Below are 24545 nucleotides of genomic sequence, written 5' to 3' on the forward strand. Positions count from 1 at the left end.
AACTTGGGTTTACAAGGTTAAATTACTACAGTTTTAAAATAAATATTTGATTTATGCAGGCCCAGGTAAAACTTACATTTTATATAACTTTACAGTATACTTTTACAGACCACAAATCTAAGGTGAGAACAACAAAAAAAATCCCTCCATTATACAAACTAATGGAAGACAATGAAACATTATGCACATTAAGTTCTCAATCAAGTCAGTCAACAAATATAATGGTCTATGAGTCGTGAAAACACAAATGAGAGTTTCTACACCTAAAAAATGTTCAATCACCTTTAAATATCTGATGAAATTTCCTATAGACAGCATTATAATGTATAATATGCTTGTAGGCTTCCAGTTATGGAATAAATAAATCATGGGAATAAAAGGTACAGCATAAGGAATTTGCTCAATGGCACTGTAATAGTGTATATGGTGACAGGTGGTAACTACACTTGTGATGAGTATAGGAAAACATATAGTTATCCAATCACTATGTTGTACACCTGAAACTAATATAATATTGTATGTCAACTACACTCAAATACAAACATTAAATAAATAAATAAATTTATACTATGCTAACTCCCGAGGGCATAATTAGAATCAACAAGGGAAATAAGAAACATGCAAATGATAACAATGACAGTTAAAAATAATATGAAAGTCTTGAAGAGCAGCTGATAATTACCCATGTCTCAGGAATATTGTAAAATTAGACACCACTATAATCTTTAAGGAATTGCAATACTATTACTATTATTTTCCAAGTTTCACATTAACAAAAAAAGCTTTGCAGAGAAATGAAAAGCATAAATATATATAAAAATTATGAAAATTAAGGCAGAGCTTTCTACTTAAAAAGTTCTTCACATGCAAGGGAAACTGAATTTTTGTAGTTTGGCTATTACAAACTGATTAAAAGATACCTAAATTAGAATATTTTAATTACACAATTACCTACTAATAATAAACATTCTCACATATAGTACTAGAATGACAGCACACCTTGCTTTTTCCAGAGATGATTCAATTCTACTTTTATTCTTTCTTCAAGATGGACTGAACTCAGTTATTGCTTTCATCAAAGGCTAATCTATACCTCTTTGCATAGGAGTTAATGTTCTTATATTATGGAAACGATCTAAACCTACCTTTATCAAGCGACTCAGTAAAATAATTCTAAACAAGTTACTGAGTAATGATTTATAGTAGCCTATAATAAAATCCCCAAAAGTACTAAGATATTCAACTCCCCCCCAAAAAAACTATACCATAACGGTATTTTCAGGAGGCAGTAGAAATGTGACCAGCTTCCCCACCATGATCCCCTAAAAATATGCAGCATCTCTTTTCAAATATAAAGCACTAACAAAAGCAGCAGTTTACACTGTATATCATTCTTCTGAATGTATTTTTCTACCTTCCCTGGTTTAGAGGCAGTAAATAATTTTGTTTCCTTTTCAAGTTTTCCTGCTGGGTTGCTATGGATGAAATTGAGGAAAAGGCTTGAAAATTATATCCAGAAAGAAAGGGCTTCTTGATGATGTTCCTGAAGCACTGAATTAACCAACCTTTACCTCCAGATTTATTGTGTTAAATAATAAAATCTTCCATTTATAGGTTAAGTCATTTTGTTTTGGGTATCTGTTACTTAACAACCAAAGACACAAACACTATAAATATCTCCTGATTTTGGAGAGAATTAGTTCTGGAAAAGCTCATGCTCTCATCTACCAAATATTTTTAAAAAGGAAAAAAATTCTAATAAAAACACCTAAAATTGACATTAAAAAAATTATCTCAGAATCCAGACCTATGGGGGCAGTCACACAAATTATTCCAAACTTAATCACCAACACCAGCTACCTACTAGAATTAGAGGCACTTATATACAAGTCAATCCAAACGTTAGAGTAAAAACAGAAACTTGTTTGCTCTCTACTAAGAAAACTTAGGTTGATAATATTTAAGGACTAATGAGAAAAGCACTTAACTCAGGATTTTGATTTTCATAAGAAGCCTGCTGTTAAATTTGATTACATTCACAAAGACAAAACTTGGAAAACAAAACTGTTTCATTAATCATCAACCTTGTAGTAAAACACAAACAACCAAAATTACTGTAAATAAGCCCACTTAATGGTAAAATACACAAATAAACATATGAATTGAAAGCATCATAGATACTCTGCAGACTAAAATAGTCTGTGTAAGTATTCACAAACATTTACTAAATCTCTACTAGGTGCTAGGCACTGGGGAAACAAAGATGAACAAAATAGGAAGCTTGTGCTCAAAGTACTGAGTCTAGAGGAAGGAAAACAAAAAATAAATAAAAGTAGTAGTAGTTATTCACATGCCGGGCATCACGGAATTCTCTATATTGCTTAAACCTCACAATAATTCTATAAGGTTAAGTGTCATCGTTCTTATAATTTACATGAAAAAAATATTTAAAGGAATAAGTAACTAACCCAAAGTCTCACAACCAGTAATTATCAAAATCAGGATTTTAATTCTGGTCTGCCTGATGGTTTGCACCAAACTAATCCCAGAGTACAGAAGAGTGTACAACAGAGAAAGCTACCAGATAGAATTAATATCTGAGTTAAGCCTTAAAAGATGAATAGGGGTGGGGCGCCTAGATGGCTCAGTAGGTTAAGCAACCAACTCCTGGTTTCAGGTCAGGTCATGATCTCAGGGTCCTGGGATCAAGCCCCGCATCGGGCTCTGGGCTGAGCGGGAAGTCTGCGTGTGGTTTCTCTCTCTCCCTCTGCCCCTCCTCTTGCTCATGCCTGCTCTCTCCCTAATAAATAAATAAATCTTTTTAAAAAAATAAAAATGTTTTACCTGTATAAAAAAGGTACTTACTATAGCCATTACTGATCCATATGGCCAAGTGAGATACTTGAGACTATTTTTTTTAATTTCTTATTTTGAAATGATTTCTAACTTACAAAAAAAGAAAAAAGAAAAAATTGTACTAACTCCTGTATACTCTTCACGTAAATTTACTTAACATTATACCATGGTTTGATGTATCTCACTATATATTACTATTTATTATTACTCATAGTTATTGCTGAACCATTTGAGGACATTGCAGACATCAACGCTCTTTATCCCCAAGTATCTGTGTGCTATTTCCTAAAAATAAGACTACTGTCCTTCATAACCACAGTACATTTATTAATTCGGGATATTTAGCACTGCTACCATACTATAATATACAGTCTGTACACAGCTTTGCCAAGTGTTCCAACAACGTACTTTAAAATATCCTTCCTTTCCTCTCAGGATACAATGCAGGATCATGTATTACATTGACTTGTTACATTTCCTTGGTTCCTCTCAATCTAGAAAGTTTCTCAGTCTTTATCTTTCACAACAGTGACTCTTTTAAAGAATAAAGACCAGCTGTTTTGTTGAATTTGGGTCTGATGTTTCTCTCACAATCAGATTCATGAATAAATTTTGTAGGAACACTACACGTGATATTCTGTCCTCCTCTGTGCACCGCATCAGGAACCACATGAGGTCAACTAGTACTTGAGACAATACTGAGTGGCAAACATTTTTTCTTTATTAAGTTCTATAATTAAATGTATTAAACTCATAATTTCATGAGTATTAACAAGATGAGGCTAATTTTTTAAGTTAACATTAAGAAAACTTTAACTAGTACAAGAAGTACTAACAATGGAAAGCACTTCTACTATACATGTGACCCACAGTTAACCAAATTCAAAATGACATGGACTTAAAAGTAGCCAGTAATAATTATAAAGGAAGCTCACTCCAGATTTCTTCCAAAGACTAATGGGAAATGAGTTAGCTATCCTTAAAGACTGAGAAGGTAACTGATTAAAAGATAAAAACTAGGGGTGCCCGGGTGACTCGGTCGACTGAGCATTTGACTCTTGGTTTCAGCTTGGTCATGATCTCAGGGTCGTGGGATCGAGTCCCTCCCTGGCTCTTTGCTGAAGCTCAGCACAGAGTCCGCTTGAGATTCTGATCCCTTCCCTCTCCCTCCCCCTCTACTCCTCCTACCCCCTTGTTCTCTCTCAGAAAGAAACAAACTCTAATAACCCCCAGCAAAATATTTATATATTGATACAAAATTTTTACTGACATAAGAAAACATTATTACTATTTCAAGGACATAACATATGCTTTAAAGATAACAAAGGATGGATCTGTTTTATTAATAAAACTAGTTCAATTCTATTCTTTTAAATAATTATCTGATCAATGAAGGTCAACAAATATAAAAATGAATAAAATGAATTTCTTTGAGCCACCATAATGCATGCCTGTGTTTGTGTAAACTACGTTACACTTTAACAGAATAATAAATATTTAGTCTAGTATTAACGAAGGGTTCAAATATAATTATCCTACAAAATTGTTTAAAAGCCTGTTCATGCATAATCCTAACAATGACCTTCAATCCTACTTAGTAAATAAAAGAGTACAGTTAAATTTTTATAAATTCAAAGAGCACATACACTTTAGTGCTTTCCTATCTTCATTACTTACATTTCAGTCCCTAGCTTTACAGTTGATATTGGTTTGCCCATTTTTCTAAATTCCATCTTGGAAGCCAATCATATTCCCTCTGCCCTCATGCTAGAATGGAAAATATCTTTGAAAAAGTAATTATACAATTTAATATTTAAATGTAAAATAGTTTGGGAAACAAAGGAGAAAAACCAGTGGTAGAAGAAATATACACACTCTTGCAAAGAGAAATCAGTAGTAGGATTTGATAAAGAATTTTCTTTACAAGAGCATAAATTTACAGAAATTATATATGGAAAAGATATTTCCTATATTTCTTTGTTGAATTTTGGGATCCTACTAAGATATATCTCTTTGCTCTTTCTACCAAGCACAAATTTTGTCTCTTTTCAGTAAGTCCAAAACAAAACAAAAAAATCCTTCAATGAACATTTCTCACCCAATTCAACACTGAAAAACTAAAACAAAACAAGAAACAAAAAAACAAAAAACAAAACCAAAAAAAAAAAAAACCCATAAATTCAAACTTCAAACTCCAAAACATTTTTTTTCTAACTCTTCCATTAGGCTTTTTTTCTATCTCCTGTCTAACCTAACACAGAGCTATAGACTTAGAACTTGCAAGTATTTCTGGAATTCCCAAACAAAAAAGCACATAAGTCGTAGGAATGTTTGAGGAAGGTGGTTTCACTTTGAATGTGCTATTAAAATTCAATATATACAAGGTGAGACATTTCTATAAAAGTAACATTTCACAAGAAAAATACTGGGAATTATTAGGATACAAAGTAAAATTTTACAAGAAAAATTTAAAATCTATTCTAAATGTTTCATTTTGCTAAATAATCGAAAAAGTCAAGTTGCAATCATAACAAAGTTCCACAGAGGGAGCTAGCATCACAAAGAATAACTTTATAGTACATTGAACTTCAAGAAACGACCTAGTCTATTAGAAATACTGGATTTCCATTCATCAACATGAGCTCAAATTATCTTCTAAGATTTTACCTTAGACATTAACCACCGCCCAAAATACAGTATTACCCACAGATTATGGCATAATTCTACTAAACCGTATTAAAACTTATGAAATGTAATATTCAGCACAAGTACATTTAAATACTTTGTGAAGTAGGTATGTTCATTTTAAATATTATTATTTCTCCCAAAAAAGGTAGAAAATATTCTTTCTCCTAAGTCACTGAATTTAGCAAAGTACAAAGCCATAAAATACACCTGAAATCAAATCACAATCTATCCTTTCCTATTCTAAGACAAGTCATGAATTGTTCCAAGCCTGTTTCTCATAAAATGGGAATAATTATATATTTACATTCTAGGATTGCTGTGAAGATTAAATTAAAGCATAAAACTGAAATAAGGCCTTCTTTCCTTGTTTTTTAACACATGTTATTTAATCGTTCACACTTCCCAAAAATAAATCAATAAGTATAATTAGTAAAGAAAACATTTTCAAGGATTAGATTAGCTGTTAATAAATACTAAAAGTTCCCCAAAACTCCCAAATCCATATCCTTCCCAAGAAGTCTGCCTCAATCCTTAAGGGAATATAGAGAGTGTTGGCATAACCCTCACATTATTTTTCAGACAGAAATCTGTCTTCATTCTCAAAATATTCCTGTTTGGTGTAGACCAAGGAAAATAAGAATTCAACACATCAGCAGTTTCTGCTGTCTCCATCCCATACTGGCCCTAATGAATATTTGCCCCAGAAATATTACATACTGAAATACTGTCAAGTAAACTGTTTGCAACAAAGGGTCCACGAACTACACTTACACTAAAACATTCTGGGATAAAGTTTCAGGAAACACCTCACCCTTCCACCCAAAACATCAGAGAAATATAGAACAAAATTAATAATAATAATAATAATAATAATAATAATAATGAGGAGGAGGAGGAGGAGGAGAATGATAATACATTTAAAAAAACAGAGAGAAGAAGTCCGTTAGCATTTTTTGCCTAAAGAACTTCAGGCTAGATTCAGGAACTATACAACGGGATTATTGAATAGGCTAAAAGAAAAGTAGCTAGATTAAAGAAATCATTTGCTTAATGGATAATAATAAAATAGCAAAGCACTAATCTAATCCCACCATATCTGAGAGGCAGCTACTTCAAGAGCAGAAGCCAGTTCGAGTTTTCATGATCATCAAACACAAAAACTTACATGACACAAATTACTTCATATAACCTTTTCATAGTTCAAAACTTTTTCACATATATAATTTCATTTAACTCTCATTAAACTTAATAAGACACACATGGAATTATCACCATTTTACAAATATTAAATTCAGAAAATTAAATGATTAATCCGAGTGTGGCAGGTTTTATACTGTGTCAACTAGAACTGGATTTCCCAGAATTTCCTTCTCTGTATGGTTTCAGATTAGGATTAACCACAAAAAAAAAAAAAAAAAAAAGTACAATTTGGGGGGGTCCAAGTGAAGAAGCAGCCATTTTACTGTAGTTATTGGTTACAGGTAGTGAAAGACAGAGAAGTAGGGGAGAATTCCGGTTGGTCCTTATATCCTCACTCCACCTCCAGTTCCCCTTCCCAAACAGTCCCAAGCCTGTCACCAGACGTTTCACTGAAAATTCAGAGGTGATAGCTGCGAAGAGCCAACAACCTACCAGCCTCCTTCACAGTTTACTCCAGGAGGTGAATTCTTGAAAGCTTCAATTCATGAACCTACACCAGGACTGGATTTTTCTGATTCTTTGTGGGCCTTCACTTTCCTAGTTTTCCCCACAATTGAATAAGGTTTAGTTCCTATAATAAATTCCTGATTTCTTAATACTCATAGTGGCACTGACACACCAAGGCTGTAGTCTATGCAAAATTCACACGTAAGTTTCCTCTAATGCTAAGTCCAAGGCAGCACACATTTCGTCAAAAGCAGAAGGTAACAAGTTAGGATTAAGGTTTCACCAATAATATCATACATTTTTCATTCATCTATCAAACATACATGAATATAAATCCATTTTTTTCTCAAGATTTTACTTATTTATTTGAGAGAGAGAGAGAGAGAGAGAGAGAGAAGGTACAAGAGGGAGGAGGATCAGAGGGAGAAGCAGACTCCCCACTGAGTGGAAACATGGGACTTGATCCTGGGACTCCGGGATCATGACCGGAGCCAAAGGCTTAACTCACTGAGCCACCCAGGCGCCCTAAATCCAATTTTAATCCTAAAATTATCTCTTGTAATGACTTCTTTATGACAGGGTTAACAGTTTTGTTTCAAACAATAAAATATTAAAGCAAATCTTTTAGAAGTTTCATTAATCCAGGTACAACAACAGATAAGAAGAAACTATGAAATCCTAGAATTTTAAAGTGAGAGCAGTCAAAGGTTCACCAAAAAGGATAAACTCTGCTCACAGGTAAGGTGAGAACCATTTGTGGTTGCCTGAAATAAATTCAATCAATGCGAGTTTGGGATTCTCACAGAAGACACCTGATGGTATTAGTTTTAAAAAGGAGCAAAAAACCTAACAGAGTTTGTATGTATTCCTGGAGACATAGTTTCATAAGCACAAATGGTAACAGTTATAGCCTTTAAAGATCAATTTAGAAAGCAATATAGTAGGGGCACGGAGGTGGCTCAGTCAAACATCTGCCTTCAGTTCAGGTCATGATCCCAGGGTTCTGGGATCGAGCCCCACTTCGGGCTCCTTGCTCAGTGGGGAGCCTGCTTATCCCTCTCCACCCTCTCGTGCTCTCTCTCTCTCTCTCTCTCAAATAAATTAATAAAATCTTTTAAAAAAAGCGTTATAGTAAACAGTTACTTTACAAGGATCATGACTATATATCAAAATCAATTTAAGAAACACTTTTCTCAAGTAAGAGGCATTTATAACGTAGGATGAAAGGTCTAATGAAAGTATCATACATGGAATCAAACAATTTAGATCAAAGAAGACTAATGTGTCCTAGAGAAAAACATTCTAGTGGTGACAAAGATGTTGATGATGAAGATTCTGAATGTTCAAAGAAATCAGAGTAAAAAAAGAAAAAAGTACTTTAAAATTATTTCACATAACATGTAGATTGTGAATGTTCAAAGAACTGAAAAGTAAAAAAGAAAAAAAAATTTAATTATTTCACATAATACGTGGTTGTAAATATATGATGGAACTAAATTATAACTATAAATTTGCCTTATTTCATAAACATCTCCCAAAGCATTTAGAATCAAGTTAGCCAAAAAAGCTTTGTGGTATACCATTTCCTTGGAAGAATGAGAAGAGCCTTGCATTTGGAAGTCAGGCTTACATACATTTGAGTTTCTTCAACTCACTCAACAGTGGCTACTGGTCTGAGCTGATTTTTAAAACCATAGTACAATACTAGAAAATTAATCAATCATTGAGTCTTGATAAAGCTATTGAGTTCTTCATAATCAGTTACTGAGTCTTGCAATGGATATTAACCCCTTTTTATCGAAACAAAAAAATCACTGTATACTTAGGGAGCTGCTTGGTGTGACAGAAAAAGCACTTAAATGGCAATCAGGAGACATGGGTTCTGGTCCAGTACTGTCAGTGAGTAGCAGTATAACCTGCAGCAAGTCATTTTATCATATAAATCCCATCCAACTCATTATAAAAAATGGGTATTAGTTCTAGGGTTTATTTCTAGAATCAAAGTTCTGTAATTTAAAAGATATGAAAGAAAATGGCACTTGAGAAAGGGGCCATGGGGGCACCTGGGTGCTGCAGTCGGTTGGGCCACCGACTCTTGGTTTCAGCTGGGGTGGGGATCTCAGGGTTCTGGGGTTGAGCCCCGTGTGGGCTCCACACTCAGTTGGAGTCCATTTGAGACTCTCTCTCCCTCTCCTCTTCCCCTCCACCCTGTGCACACGCGCCTGCAGGAATGCTCTTTCCTTCAAATAATTAAATAAATATTTTTAAAAAATCCATGATACTTAAAATGCTATACCTTCTTCATGAATGTTGAAAAAAATACAAACCGTTTACTTAACCTTTTGTTGTTGGACCTAGATATTTTTTCACATTTTATTAAGTTTTAATAGACATATAGTTGACACTAGTTATTTTTTTTTAAGATTTTATTTATTTATTTGAGAGAGAGAGAGAGCACAAGAAGGAGGGAGGGGCAGAGGGAGAAGCAAACTCCCAAGGAACAGGAAGCCCAACCTGGGGCTCCATCCCAGGACCCTAATATCATGAGGCCAGCCAAAGGCAGACAGACACTTAATCGACTGAGCCACCCAGGCACCCCAGATGTTATTTCAACTTCAACTTTTCACTTGCTAGTGTTTTTCCTCTCTACAGGCATCAGTTCTTGTGTTATTCTTACAAAACAATCTTGATGTTTTCAAAGAACTACTAAGTCACAACATTAATACTGGATTTAAGAGCATGTTAATGATTGTCTCTAAGGGCTCTGAACATGAATTTTTTGTTTTCGTTTTAAGTAAAATCTACCCCCAACACAGGGCTTGAACTCAAAATGCCGAGATCAAGAGTCACATTCTCTATCAACTGAGCTGGCCAGGTGTCCCTGAACATGCTCTTGAACATGTAACTTAAATACTTACAACTCTCGCCTGCTGAGAAATTGGGAGCTGTTCTCTGAGACATTATAATACTTTTACACTGAACCAAAGATCAAGGTATAACAGCATTCTAACACTGTGCTTCATACCCCTTGCATAACTCATTTATTTTCTCCCATTTCATCATAATCTGAATTGACTAAAACTTAAATACAATATAATTCTTCTAAGATAAAACTTAAAAATTTAAGGGGGATATTGAGACAAAATAATTTAATCCCTGACATAAAAAATAGTCATTAAAAAGAATTCATTCAATATGAAATGGGAAAATACCCTTCGCATCTAGAACAGCATACAGTGTCTGTAAAAATTCACCTTCTATCTTGGCCGCTATTTTGAAAAGTCAAGTAAATAAACGTGAATCTCTTTTAAACAAGTCTTCCCCATGTCTTACATAGTACAGCAAACCGACAAAAATCCTCAGATCAAGTTACTTCTGTCTATATGTAAGTGGTAATGAATACTTGTGAATTTATGTATATTTGCCTTCAGAATTTGTCTCTAATTCCTATTCAGTTTTTAACTTTACTTATCTGAATCTTTATGCTCTTATATCATTCTAGTCAAGGTAATATAAAATTTAGATATTCATAAAATGAACAAATATTCATAGAAACAAAATAGTCCTATTCTTCTATAACTGCAGATATGTCCAATAATAAGAAAATCCAGTATTACAAAATCTCCAATTTATGAAACTGTATTGTAACATAAAGTAATATTAAACTGGAGAGTAAATCTCCATTCAAAAATGAAGTCAGTATCTTTACTGTAAATAGGACCAAGCAAAGTGACAGGTAGGCAGGTGAAAAAATATTTATTGGATGAAATAGTGATGTTTTTCTTATTTATTTTAAATTATTTCATTTATAAAACTAAAACTATGACAGATCGAGAAAAATCTATATATAGAAGACTAATGAAACCATTCATTATTGGACCATGTATAGAGCAAAGTATAAATTCCATAGCTTTGGATTAATCACATCCCAAATACAATTGGTTGGCCTTCCCTATTTAAAATCATCTTCCAGAATCCTCAGTATGTAGAACATTAAAAAACAGGAATTTGAGAAAGAACATTTGCTTAAAAAAAAACAAGGGTCACGGACATTGTTAACGACTCTTCCCTGTTTTGTGGTATGTCCAATTTCCCCAGACAGAGAAATAAAGGGTGTATCTGTGAAGCATAAGTGATTAAGTTTATACAAAATGTGAATCACCACAGTTTGGGAACTAAGAATATTTTAAATGAAAATACAGTTAATATTTACCACATAATGTAATACTAAGATAGTGTTATCATTGTACTCACTTACTGGTCTACATTAAACAACATTTTCAAAAAGCTGGCTAATATGATGGTGCCAATGTATTTTTCAATGTCGTGATGAATCAAAACCATCTTTAATGGATTAAAATTAAGAAGAAATAATGTTTTATGAGAATAAACCATGGAATTATTAATTGGATAATTAAATTTTGTTTTATATCTACATTTGTTATGGTATTTAAAAAGTTGGTCTTGAGCACAAACAGATCTTGGTTAATTTTAACTGTAAAGACAAAAATAAAATTATTTATGAGGACCTTCATAAAGGGTTAATGTTGAATTCTTAAAAATTAATAGTGTGCTCTAACACTGGAATATTCAACTGAGAGTTTTCTATAGCATGTAAGTCAAAAACTACAGGGCAGAGAGCCAACATCCAAGGAATTAAGATAATGAACTAATGCCAAAACAATAAAGTGACAATACTATCAAGTTTAATAAGACCTTGGTTATATATATACTAGTTATTCAGAAGAAGGAAGACTTCAAGACATACACACTTTTTTTTTTAATTCAGGCCCTCTCAGCCCTTTAGGCCCTCACTATGTTTGTTTACTTAGTTCACCAATTATAATTATACAGTTGAAAAAGTGCATCCTGTAAAAGGTAAGTATATTATTAAACAATTTAATTTAGGGGATTTATCATCTCTTTCATTAAGTTCTTTTTTTCTTTTCTGGTCATAGAAATAACACAACCCATTAGAGAAGATTTAAAATACACATAGGGGTGCCTGAGTGGCTCAGTCAGGTAAGCATCTGACTCTTGATCTCAGGGCTGTGAGTTTAAAGACCCCCACATTAAAAAAAAATTTTTTTTAAGATTTTATTTATTTATTTATTTGACAAAGAGAGAGAGTGCGTGAGCACAAGCAGAAGAGCAACAGAGTTANNNNTGCTGAGCAAGAGGCCTGATGTAAGGCTTGATCCCAGAACCCTAGGATTGTGACCTGAGCCAAAGGCAGGCGCTTAACTGACTGAGCCACCCAGGCACCCCAAAATTTTTTAAATAAATAAATAAAATAAAATACATCAAAAGTACAAAGAAGAAAATAAAATTCACCCATAATCCAGTTACCCAAAAATCTACTATTCTGAAATTTTATTCTAGGATATGTATAAGCAAGGTTTTTCACCTACTTAATCATATTAAATCTTTTCCAAAAAACATTTTAATAACTGCATAATATTCCAATAGAGTTCATTAATTGCATAGGAAAAAAACATCATTTAAGACTAATCCAGTTGTACAGTAGCTGCCATTTTTAAATGGCCAACAAAATTCGTGTTTTCTGTAAAATGTGCATATATTAAATGTTAAGACACAAGTCACATGGCCACTGATAAGATTCTAGACCCCTTTCTATCACTTTTTAATTGAAATAAAATAAGTAAAGCAAAGAGTACTCTAGAGAATATGTCATTTTTTATTGCTTTTTAAGCAGTGATAACAGAAAAGGTCTAATAATCTAAATATCTGCTCCAATCATTAATAATGTATTTTTCTCATCAAAACACTATATACAATTTTCTTTTCCAAAGCAATTACATTAGATTAAAAATGTGAGCTATTAACCTACCATAAGGCTACATACCTTGAAGAGAATTATTGCAGGTTTAAGTTAAATATCTACCTTTCTCTCCCAGTCCCAGTGTGACCAATGATACCCATTTGGATCACAGCTGGCAAAGATTAGGGACAATACTCATTCTCCTCAGAGTGAACGTAAAACACAGCTAAATAAATGTGGTTTAAAAAAAAATGTATACACACACACACGCATATATATTTAGTAACTCCGATATAATCTTAGTGATAAATATTAATTTATAAAATAATTGCTATATAGCGTATTCAAAGAGAAATAGAAATCTGCAAGAAGAATGATAAGAACAGGTATATAATAACCAAATCCAGAAGATGTTCAAGTAGCGTGAAAAAAAAGAAAGAAAATTCTGGAAAAGGACAGATTATTGACACTGAACCAATATGTTTTATACTTGATACTGTTAATGAGACAAGACTGCCCTAAGATCTTTTTTTTTTTTTAAGATTTATTTATTTGAGAGAGAGACAGTGCGTGAACGGGGGAGCGGCAGAGGGAGAGACAGAAGCAGACTCCCTGCTGAGCAGGAAGCCTGACCCAGGGCTCGATCCCAGGACCCTGGGATCATGACCTGAGCAGAAGGCAGTCACTTAACCAAATGAGTCACCTAGGTGCCCCCTAAGGTCTTTTATAGTATATCCAGAAGAGGTAGTAGGGCTGTATTCATTTGGCCAAAGACATGCAAAAAAACCTTCTTCACTGAAAAGGACAAAATACTGCTAAGAGAAATTTAAAAAGGACTCAATATTGTTAAGATGCCAATTCTCCCCAAAATAGATTCGATATAATCCCCACAAGAACCCCAAAAGGTTTTTCTGAGAAAACTGACAAGCTGATTCTAAAATAAATAAAGGGTCTAATACATCCAAAGCAATCTTCAAAAAGAACGAAGTTGGAGGACTTACACTAACTGGCTTCAATACTTGCTAAAGTAGGTCACTGGTCCAAACAGTGGCAAGTGAATCAGTGGAACAAAATAGACCCACATTTCTATAGTTATTTTATTTCTACAAAGCCACCAAAGCAATCCAGTGACAAGCAAAGTCTATTCAGCAAATGGAGCTGGAATAACTAGGTATCCTAGTTATCCACGCAGGAAAAAAAAAAAAAAAATGAACCTCAACCTCTACTTTACATCGTACACAAATACTGATTCATGATAGACCATAGACCTAAACATAAAAAGTAAAACCATACAGCTTTTAACGAAAAAAAATGATGATCTTCATAAATTAAGATTTGTTAAACCAAAGACAGCAATAATCATAAAGAAAAAAATTGATAAATTAGACTTCATCAAGATTAAAAACTCGCTACTCAAGAAAAAACTTGCTACTCAAAAAAAAATTTTTTTAATTTAAAATTTGCTTACCAAAACACCATTAAGAAAGAAGGTAAGCCAGGGACCAGGCAGAAAAAATTTGTGCAACCTACCAGACACAGACTGGTATCTAGAATACATAAAGAATTCTAACAACTCATCAGTAAAAAGAAAAACCCCAATTTTTTCACATCAGCAAAAGATGTGAACACACTTCATAGTAAATACGAATGGCCAATACACAAATGTGTAAGTGTTCAATGTTACTAGTCATTATGGAAATAAATGCAAACTAAACCACAATGAAATACCACTACGTGCCCACCAGAATAGCTAAAATTAGAAAGACCAACACCACCAAACGCTGATGAAGATGTAGAGCAACTGGAACTCTCACATATTGCTGGTAGGCATGTAAAATGGCACAAGTACTTTGGAAGAAAATCTAGTAGTTTCTTATAGAACCAAAAACACTACTACCCTATTGACTCAGCAATCTACTCCTAATTACCCATGAGAAATAAAAATATGTTCACAGAAAAACTTGTACAAAAATGTCAATAGCAACTTTATTCATAGTAGCCAAAAACTGGAAAGGAAACAGCATAGGAGTCCATAATAAGAGAACAGATAAACAAATGGATTATTAATAAGCAATGAAAAGAAATTAACTGATACATTGATGAATGTCAAAAATATTATACTGAGGGAAAGAAGTATTATATAAAACAGGATATACACATGATATCATTTATAAGAAATTGTAGAACAGAGAAAACTTCATTTGTGGTAGAAAAAAAATCATAACAACAGTAACCTCTTGGAGTGTAAGAGCAGAGATTAACTACAAAGAGGCATAAAGAAACTTCCCAGGCTGGTGATAATGTTCTATATCTAGAGGTTTGGGTGACAAACATTTTTTTTTTTAGTTGTTTTTTTTTTTAAGATTTTATTTTTAAGTAATCTCCATAACCAACATGGGGCTCGAGCTTAGGACCCTGAGATCAAGCATTTCATGCTCCACGGACTGAGCCAGCCAGGCACCCCAGGTTACAAACATTTATGCATTTGTCAAAACTCAACAAATGTACACTTATGTGTGCATTTTATTGCGTGAACTTTTCACGTAAAGGAAAAAAGCTCTATAAAGTATTGACCTGTAGTTGATGATACGCATGTTAAAATATTTAGAGGATAACATACTGATGTCTGCAGTTGCATTCAAAACACTGATAAAGAAATGGATGGATAGAAGAATGAATATACATGTGATGCTAATGATAAATCTAGTTGCTAAGTATATGGGTGAATATATATTGCATATTTAAAATTTTTCATAATAAAATCTAAGTAAAAAAAATCAGTCTACCCATAGAGGTGAACTATATCATAGACAGTAAATGAAATTTTAAATGAATTAACACACTATACCAAAAGAGCTCTGTTATCAGACCTATAAATAACAAATATCCAACCAATGGTACAGTGACAATCACTATCCTCATTGATTATACTTGGCAGTAAAGAAAGAAACTGAATACAATTTCTTGACAATATACTTGACAACACACTATGAAGATCATAATCAAATGAGCTTGAAAAGCTGGCATAACAATGGGATACATCAACTGTAAGAACTCTTAAAGAAAACATCTCCCTACACATTGGTCCTACCATTTTAAGATTAACACTTATTACAATGTCTTCGATATGAAAGAAAAAAATAAAATAACTTGGGAAAGGTTTTTAAAAAGCAGTTTTAAAAGTACTTTAAAAAATCACTATATAACCTTGAGAAAAAAATATTTTGTGTGTGGACTTTTTGAGTATAATTGACACACAATGTTACATTAGTTTCAGCTGTACAACATAGTGATACAACACTTTTATATGTTTTTCTATGCTCACCACAAGTGTAGCTACCATCTGTCACCACACAATGGTATTACAATATCATTGACTATATTCCCTTTGCTGCACCTAAAAAAAATAGTCTTGAAGAACTCTATCAGAAAGAGTGATTCTCCATACAGATGTATACCAATTGAAGACTGCATTTAACTAAACCATAAGGGACCTGAGTCCAATGTTAAAATATCTTTAACATCAGGAAGTGCCAAACATTAGGGAAATCCCCAAGAAAGCATGTGAAATTCACCAATACACTTATCAATTGGATAGAACATTAAGTATTATCAAGAATAAGTGTGGTCCAACCTGAAGGTGTTTAGCCAGCCACAGATTCCTCAAATTCTTAATTCTACAGTATTATTTGACATTAGGTGTTTGCATAATAATTAAGGTCATCAGAACTTTCTTACTGCACAATGGGAAAAAGAAAGTAGACCAGAAAATAGAAGCATATAAATTCTTTTTTAGCTGTCCTCCTTGGACAATGTCATGATACTGAAAAGATTAAGATGAATTTTTTTAAATTCCCAAATCTGTCATTTTTAAAGAAACCTCAAAGTTTCCATGAAGCAATAATCTTTTAAATACTACAAGAGAGCAGAAAAATAGCCATGGAGGTATCCCAGAATCATATGTTCAAGTTATTTTTACCTGAAAGAACACTAAAATTTTAAAAGGAACAAAATTTTATTCATATTTCAAATTTCACATTTAAAGTGTTTTGCCCTGTGCCAATCACTACCAGGCATTTACCTTTTCATAAAGAAACAAAATTATATTTCACTATCTTAAGCACGAAGGCGGGGAAGTCAACTGAATAAAAGCCAAAATTAACAACAACTTAATATTTTATGTGGAGAAAGATCATGAAATTACATATTTCCCAGTATGCCCTTATTCTAGATGATAGAATACAATACTACATGTTTTAACGTCCATGCAGGAAGAATTATTTCCCATGTTAACCGTATGTAATGTAAACTATTCTAATCTTACCAGGATTAAGTTCATAGTGTTAATTACATCTTTATATTTTATACAATTTTAAAAATCAGATGGTTTACATACATCTCCATAGAAGAGTAAACTATGTACCATCTAGTGTTTAATGTACTTACAATTCCTTGTGTTTGTCTTCAGCCAAGATTTGGTCATTTGGCTTAAGAGAATACCTGTAACACAGAAAACAAAAAAATACTGGTCATATAATATTTAAGTACGTTTGCCTCATGGACATCTCACTATGGGTATCGACATACAGTCAGTTAACCCCTATCAAACAAGCACTACCACACTGTTACAAGTCTCTGTCCTCACTGATAAAACATTAATGCTTAAGTTCTTTGCTGTTCTGTTAGTCACTTCCACAGATAAAATCCAAAGAACTTCGAAAACACAAGGTATCTCCAGTAGTCCTCTGTAGTGAATAATCTGCAATGTTACATTCATCCAGCAGTTCAAAATTCAAGAAACTACCCGCAGAAGTATTTAAGAGTTCACAAAACAATATGCAGTTATTTATTCATTAAATACACAGTAAAAATCTGTGTACCACACTGTGTCCTGGGTGGTGCGACATGGAAGGAAAAATAAGTCTTGGAGTTCCTTGTCTAAACCATTTATTTAGCTTAATGACCACAGGCAATTACTTCATTTCTTTAAGTCTCACCTTCCCTGTCTATAAAACAGAGGTTGCTATAAATATTACAACAGGTATCTTCCAAATTACCACGTATTTGTCGTGCTAAAAGTAAACAGAATTCTGGGGAGTACCCAGAAAAAAATAAACAACAGATGGCAATTCCCGGGTCTTCAAATTCCACTTGTATTCAACCCTTCCCTAAAAACTAAGCTGCCTGACAATAGGTCAGAGGTCCAAGTGGAAACGTCATGTAGAGTCTCCTTTCTTGCCTCCCCTCTCACAAATGCCTTTACCCACTTTACAAAAAGAATGGCATCCTGAATAGAACTGTACCGCAGTGGCTGGGGTATAAAAACCTCTGAGGCACTAAACAAGAAATGGTTCATAGTATTTTGGTCTGCAAAGCCTCTTTAAGTGAAGTACCATAAACTGACTATAGAGATTACTGTTTGATACATTATTTCTGTAAAGAATGAAGCTACAAATTATAAATGGGGAACCGTCTGTCACGGGATGTTCTATTTTCAGATACATTATGGGATGGGGCCCAAGTTGATCACTTTTCTTTAAAAAGTTTATCTTTTCCATCCCATGTACAGCATGAAAGAATGCATTACTTATCAGGAAGAATCCTATGAAGCAAAGCTAAGAGAGTTTCCAATAAAAAACAAGAAAGAAAGTGTCAACTTATTCCCCCAAGCAACAAATTTTTAAAACAAGGTTCCTTGTCTTTCATTTATCTACTGAGGATTAAATATCAGAACATGGTTGTCACAGAAACACAAGTCAAATCATTTATTTGAACTGAAAAATGAAGCCAGACTTTTTTTATCATGAAAGTAAATCTGATTTGTTTGACTGCAGAACAATTTTACCAATGATTCCAAGGTAGACAATGGTCTTCAAATAAATGAACGGTTTTGACTAAAACATGTTTAAGGCACTCAATAAAAAGATTTTATCAAGAAAAATCCTTTTGACATAGGTATATTGAAATTAACAATATTTAACTTACCCTAGCATCTCCTAAAATGTTTAGGTAAACATATGCCTATAAGTAAAACACTAATAGGTATAATTACTAGCTATTCAGGAAGCCTTACTACAGCCTTTTTTGGTGTATTTCCTAGAATTGCATGTCTCTAATGACTCTAATGACTGGAAAGTCAGGTGGTTTCTAATGATTTGCTTCTAACAAAACTGAAAATGGACCTAATAAAATAAGCAGCTGACAAATAAAAATAATTTTTGATGATAGATAATTTGATAATAGAGAAGCTCAAACAACTGAGTGATGCCACTGAAGTAAAATTCTGCTCATTACCATCCAGTTAATTATGTGAACACATCTCTCAACACTTCCACCTGTCAGGGAGCAAGAATTCCTCATCCCCTTCTCAGGGAATAAGAACTCCTGTCCCCTTCAAGGTCCTTCTAACTGGACTAAGAATCAAATTGACAGATTAACAGGAGAAAATCAAATTTAATAAGCATACATATGGGGAATCCACATGGACATGGAAATCCGAAAGACAGTCAAACAAAGTGAGGTATATGTATCATTCTGAAATAAGGAGAAGGGGGTAGGGGCCTAGGATTTCAAGCAAAGGAATGCACTTTACAGGACGATAAGAAGAGATGTTTGGGGGGCACCTGGCTGGCTCAGTTGGTTAAGTATTTGACTCCTGATTTCAGTTCAAGTCATGACCTCAGGGTCCTAAGATGGAGCCCTGCATAGGGCTCTCTGCTGAGCATGGAGCCTGCTTATTAGGTTTCTCTCCGTCTCCCTCTGCCCCTCCCTGCTCTCCGCCTACCTCCCATTAAAAAAAAAAGAGAGAGAGAGAGATGTTTGGTAATTAGATATTTGCCCTATCATATAAATGTGTCGCTCAGATATAATTTATCTCTGTTAACAACGCTTATTCTGGGAAAGATCCCCAATTTAGATTCTTCTGTGTGGTTAAGGGAGGGACAGTAGTTTCTCATGAGCCCACGGGGTCTCAAGTGCCTTCAACTCAAAATAATCCACATGCCAAAGTAGCACATTCTGAGGGGGGCCTATCCTGAACCTTTTCACATTTTTAAAGAAAAGGGGGAAATAAAAATGATGCTGAACATCTGTCTTATTGCAGCATTGAGTATTATTTATCCAAGGAAGTTTGAACTAAATGAAAAAAATTAGTTTCACCCACCTCATTAAAAGACGCATTTCCAATAAAATGTTTTCTTGTTTATTATTTAACAAAATTTTAATACATCTATGCTGTTGAACTAACTATATGTTAATTATAATTTAATGACTAGGAGGTATTTTTAAATTCAATTTACATGCATAAAAATATATTACCTTCATAATATATGCATAATATATTACATAAAATAATTCATGCACAAAAATACATTATATAAGGATAAAATCTGTTGGCAAAAAGTGTAATAGGTATACAAATTTAAATAGAAAGGAGTATGAAATTTTTCAGTAGTAAGGAAAGAGCCTGTTTGTGTCTTTTTACAAATGTATGATGGTAAAAAAAATTTTATTTAAATAAATGGATGATGGTAAGTATCAAACTCCTATGGTATTTAGAGTCCACTAAAAGAATGTTTATCAGTTTTATTTAACATTACAATAAAAAAGTCATAAATATTAACCTAATGAGTGAGGAAGTTTATTAAAATTTATTAAAACATTTTTATGAAAATTGAAATGTTTGAAACCAGTGGATTTGATGATATCTATGTCTTAGCAAGGTGTTTTGTACATATACAATAGCAACTAAATCAATGTTACTTTCCCTCTCCAGCTGGCTGGTGATAGAGAATAACAAACATTTCTTGCACTTAAGGACCTTGAGATTCAGTAAGTGAATCAGAATAAAAATAACTGCTTGTATGATAAGGTTACAATAAAGTGAAGCACAATGTACAGTGTTCAAACAAAACATTGAGTAACAAGTCTCCTTCCTAAGAGAGTCTAAAAAGGGGCAGCTTTTTAATCTGTTCCCCAACTTTCCTTTCCTTCCCCACTTCATCTCTCTTCTCTGTTCCTTTCCCATTAAAACAAAAACAAAACAAACAAAATGCCCTTTCCTTTTAAAGTCTCAGGATAAGAATTTAAAGGGAATGGTGAAAGAAGCCAGAGGGGGGGAAAGGGTCCACATAGGCAAGAAGCAGGCAAGGAAGGAGAGCCTGATTTTGATCAAATCACCAAAAGGGAAATATTACTCTCCTAATTCACAGAGTACCTCTCCAGACCCCAAGAATAAATTTACAAGAACCATTCTGAACTATTTTCTAAGTAAATTAGTTCTCTAATCCCAAACGTCAAAGCAGTCACTCTTCCCATAGCATTTCTTTCTCTCATCTGATTTCCCCCTACCCCAAACCAGGTAACTTTTCATATCTCATAACTTTAATTTTTCTTCATCTTTGCTGTTATCTTCCTTATCTCTTCCTTGACTCTTGCACACTGCATTTTAGGAAACTGCACGATACGTAAATATCCAAAGTCAGCCAAAATGCAACGTTTGAGGAAACAGTACCCAATACCCAACTGCAAGTTCAGGAGGTTCCCCAAACCACCCTCCAATTCAGTAACTCACTAGGACTTACAGAACTCACTGAAAACTATTATACTCATGGTTATGGATTACAAGGAAAGGATACAGGTCAAAGTCCAAGGGAAGAGACATATGGAGCAGTGCCTGGGAGGGTTCCAAATGCAACACTTGTCCTGGCATCAGGACAATACAGCACATTGCTGATATGACAATGTGGTATGCAGTATTGCCAACAAGGGAAGTTCACCCGAGCTTCAGTGTCCAGATTTTTTATTGGGGCTTCATTACATAGGCATGATTGATCAAGTGACTGCCCACGTGGTTTAACTCAGTCTTCAAGCCAACTGATATCATATGACCCAAAGCCTAACCCTAAATCATGTAACCGGTCACTCCGTGGGGTGTGGCCAGCCCTGTCCTAAACAAAAAGACACTTCCATCAGGTATGATATAGATTACCTCCCAGACAGCTCTTTGGACAAGGCCAAAATCTTTACTACACATACCCTTATATGTGTTTATTTACTTACATATGTCCATAAATATGTGTATGTATGTGTATTTCTTTATTCATAAACTTCTATCTACTTTTTTCATAGAACTTTCCCTTATTAATACTCACTTTACCAAATTTCAGTTGGTTAATAAATATATGAAATGCCACTAACTAATACTCTAACTTTTAAAACGGAGCATTGATTTAGTTTGCAAATTTTTAAAAAAGGCACTTGTAAAGAGAGGTAATTTGTTTCTCTATGCAACTTAAATACATTTCCAAAGCTCATAAACTATGACCAAACTATTTATATAGATGGTTATTCATAAGAGAATAAAAACTTTATTTTAAAGTGTTTACAGAACACCTTTAAAATGTACACAAAAAGTAGTATACACCTATAATTGTAAAAATTATGTTTTAACTAAGAAATTCCCCAAATTTATTTTAAAGTAAGTATAAATTATAAATGTACAGGTAAATATATCATCAGGACCATAACCCCTACTAAAGAAATGGAGCTATTCTCACTGAAATGTACAGCTGAATGTTTTTTTATATGTGGAATTATAGTTATATGATTTCTCAGTTTCATTTAGTATGTCCTGTTCTGCCAATCTAACTGCTGTTGACAGAAGGTATACAGTGTTTTTAATCTATCACATTTAACAACTCTCTGAACATTCAGTTTTATTTTTTTTTAAGTAGGCTCCAAGCCCCATGTGAGGCTTGAACTCACAACCCTAGGATCAAAAGTCACATGCTCTACCTACTGAGCCAGCCAGGTGCCCCCTCAATGTTTTAAATTAGTAAATGTCAAGGGGAAAATTCAACGTAGTAGGAATTAGAAAGTAGAGAGCTATACCTCAACTTTCTACCATGTCCCTCTCTGAATGATAATACAGCCTACTCTTTAGTTGGGTTTTGTTTCCTAAAGACATGATTAGATAGATGTTCTGCTTTTATATCCATTTCTTAAATTCAAACATAAACATGGCCCTTAAGAAGCCAGAGACCACAGAATGGTATAGTGGCCGTTCTCAATCATTTTTCTGCCTGGATTTACCAGACGATAAAGACAAGCACTTACTCTAATCGGCAGAAGATAAGGAAGCTGACCTTCTTCATCTGCCTCTAGCCTCCACAGAGAACGTCTGAGTGAAAGAACATTAAACTGAAAGTCTAAGACCTGTGTTACTGTCCTGATTCTGCCATTAAATAGCTTTCTGAAGTGGGCAAGCCATTTAATTTCTCTAAGAAGCATAAAACTACCTACACCACAGGGTTGCTATGTGGATCAAATAAGATAATACATGAAGTGTTCAAGTGCCAGCACATGAACGTGTAATAAATACTCATCTCTCCCCCCTTTCTTGTAATGCTTCCACCTCTGTAAAATGACTAATTCAATTAGCTCAAATAGGGAGGGAAGGAAGTTTAAAGTGGTCACGTGTTTTGAAACAAATGCATAACTACAAATTTCCAACAAGAAAACATCAGAGTGTTGTATATAACTGTCAATGAGAGCATTATTTATGGAAAAGTAAAACTGTAAGAAAATACCGCAGAAAGTAGCAGATTTATAATTAGTAAATTACAGCACGTTAGGGAAATGGTTCAAGATTAAGTTTAAAACAAAACAGGGGCGCCTGGGTGGCACAGCGGTTAGGCGTCTGCCTTCGGCTCAGGGCGTGATCCCGGCGTTCCGGGATCGAGCCCCACATCAGGCTCCTCCGCTATGAGCCTGCTCCTTCCTCTCCCACTCTCCCTGCTTGTGTTCCCTCTCTCGCTAGCTGTCTCTATCTCTGTCAAATAAATAAATAAAATCTTTAAAAAAAAAAAAAAAGTTTAAAACAAAACAAAACAAAACAAAAAAGGCAATATACTCCCAAAAAGAATTGGAAACATAACTTCAAAATATTATATAGATTACAGATTATTTTTATTCTCTTCTTTGTGCTTTTTTGAGATGTAAATAATAAGCAAATTACTTTTGAAATTAAAAAATATATATTAAAAACAAATACATATAGCACTTTACAATGCGGTCATAATATTCATCCAGATGTAGTTTTCACTTAAATTTTTCAACCAATGAACATTTAAGCTTCCAAAGATTAGTTCAAAACTTTTCTTGTATAAAGTTTTTTAAATAAATTTAAATATTTTTACTGTATAAATATGTATAGCAACAGGTGACAAGTAGATAGGAAGAAAGAGAGAAGGAAGGAAAAGAGGAAGTGGAAAGGAGAGAAATAAGGGAGGAGGGGAAGAAGTAGGAGGGGAGAAGGAGGATTAATTTCCTTCATCCCTGCCTGAGTTGTTAAAGCAAGACACACTTGAAGCAAAAAAGAATAAAATCCAGTAATGACAGTCCCACCATGGGTAATGGGAAAATGGTACTGTTACTTAGGTTTATAATTAAATATCAGAATACATAAGTAAAATGTATTACTACATGATAGATAACTATTAAGATACGCTAGAACAGCAGTAGTGTGCAACTAACAGTAATAAAGGTTGGGCCTTGAGACTGAAACAAACAT

General features: G+C 33.8%; 1 protein-coding gene across 5 annotated transcripts in view; it reads right to left on the reverse strand.

Moving 5' to 3' along the window:
* ADK (adenosine kinase) overlaps positions 1-24545 on the reverse strand; it is a 518777-nt gene that overhangs the window by 435368 nt on the left and 58864 nt on the right. For 4 of the 5 annotated variants that reach the window (XM_008696067.2, XM_008696069.2, XM_008696068.2 and 1 more), the window contains one exon: positions 17420-17473. The exons of the other annotated variant lie outside the window; for it this stretch is intronic. In XM_008696067.2, coding sequence (XP_008694289.1) covers positions 17420-17473 — 54 coding nt within the window. The remainder of the gene's footprint in view (positions 1-17419; positions 17474-24545) is intronic. 5 annotated transcript variants of the gene reach the window in all.

Source organism: Ursus maritimus, unplaced genomic scaffold (genome assembly GCF_017311325.1).
Source record: "Ursus maritimus isolate PB19 unplaced genomic scaffold, ASM1731132v1 scaffold_7, whole genome shotgun sequence".
Taxonomy (NCBI): Eukaryota; Metazoa; Chordata; class Mammalia; order Carnivora; family Ursidae; genus Ursus; species Ursus maritimus.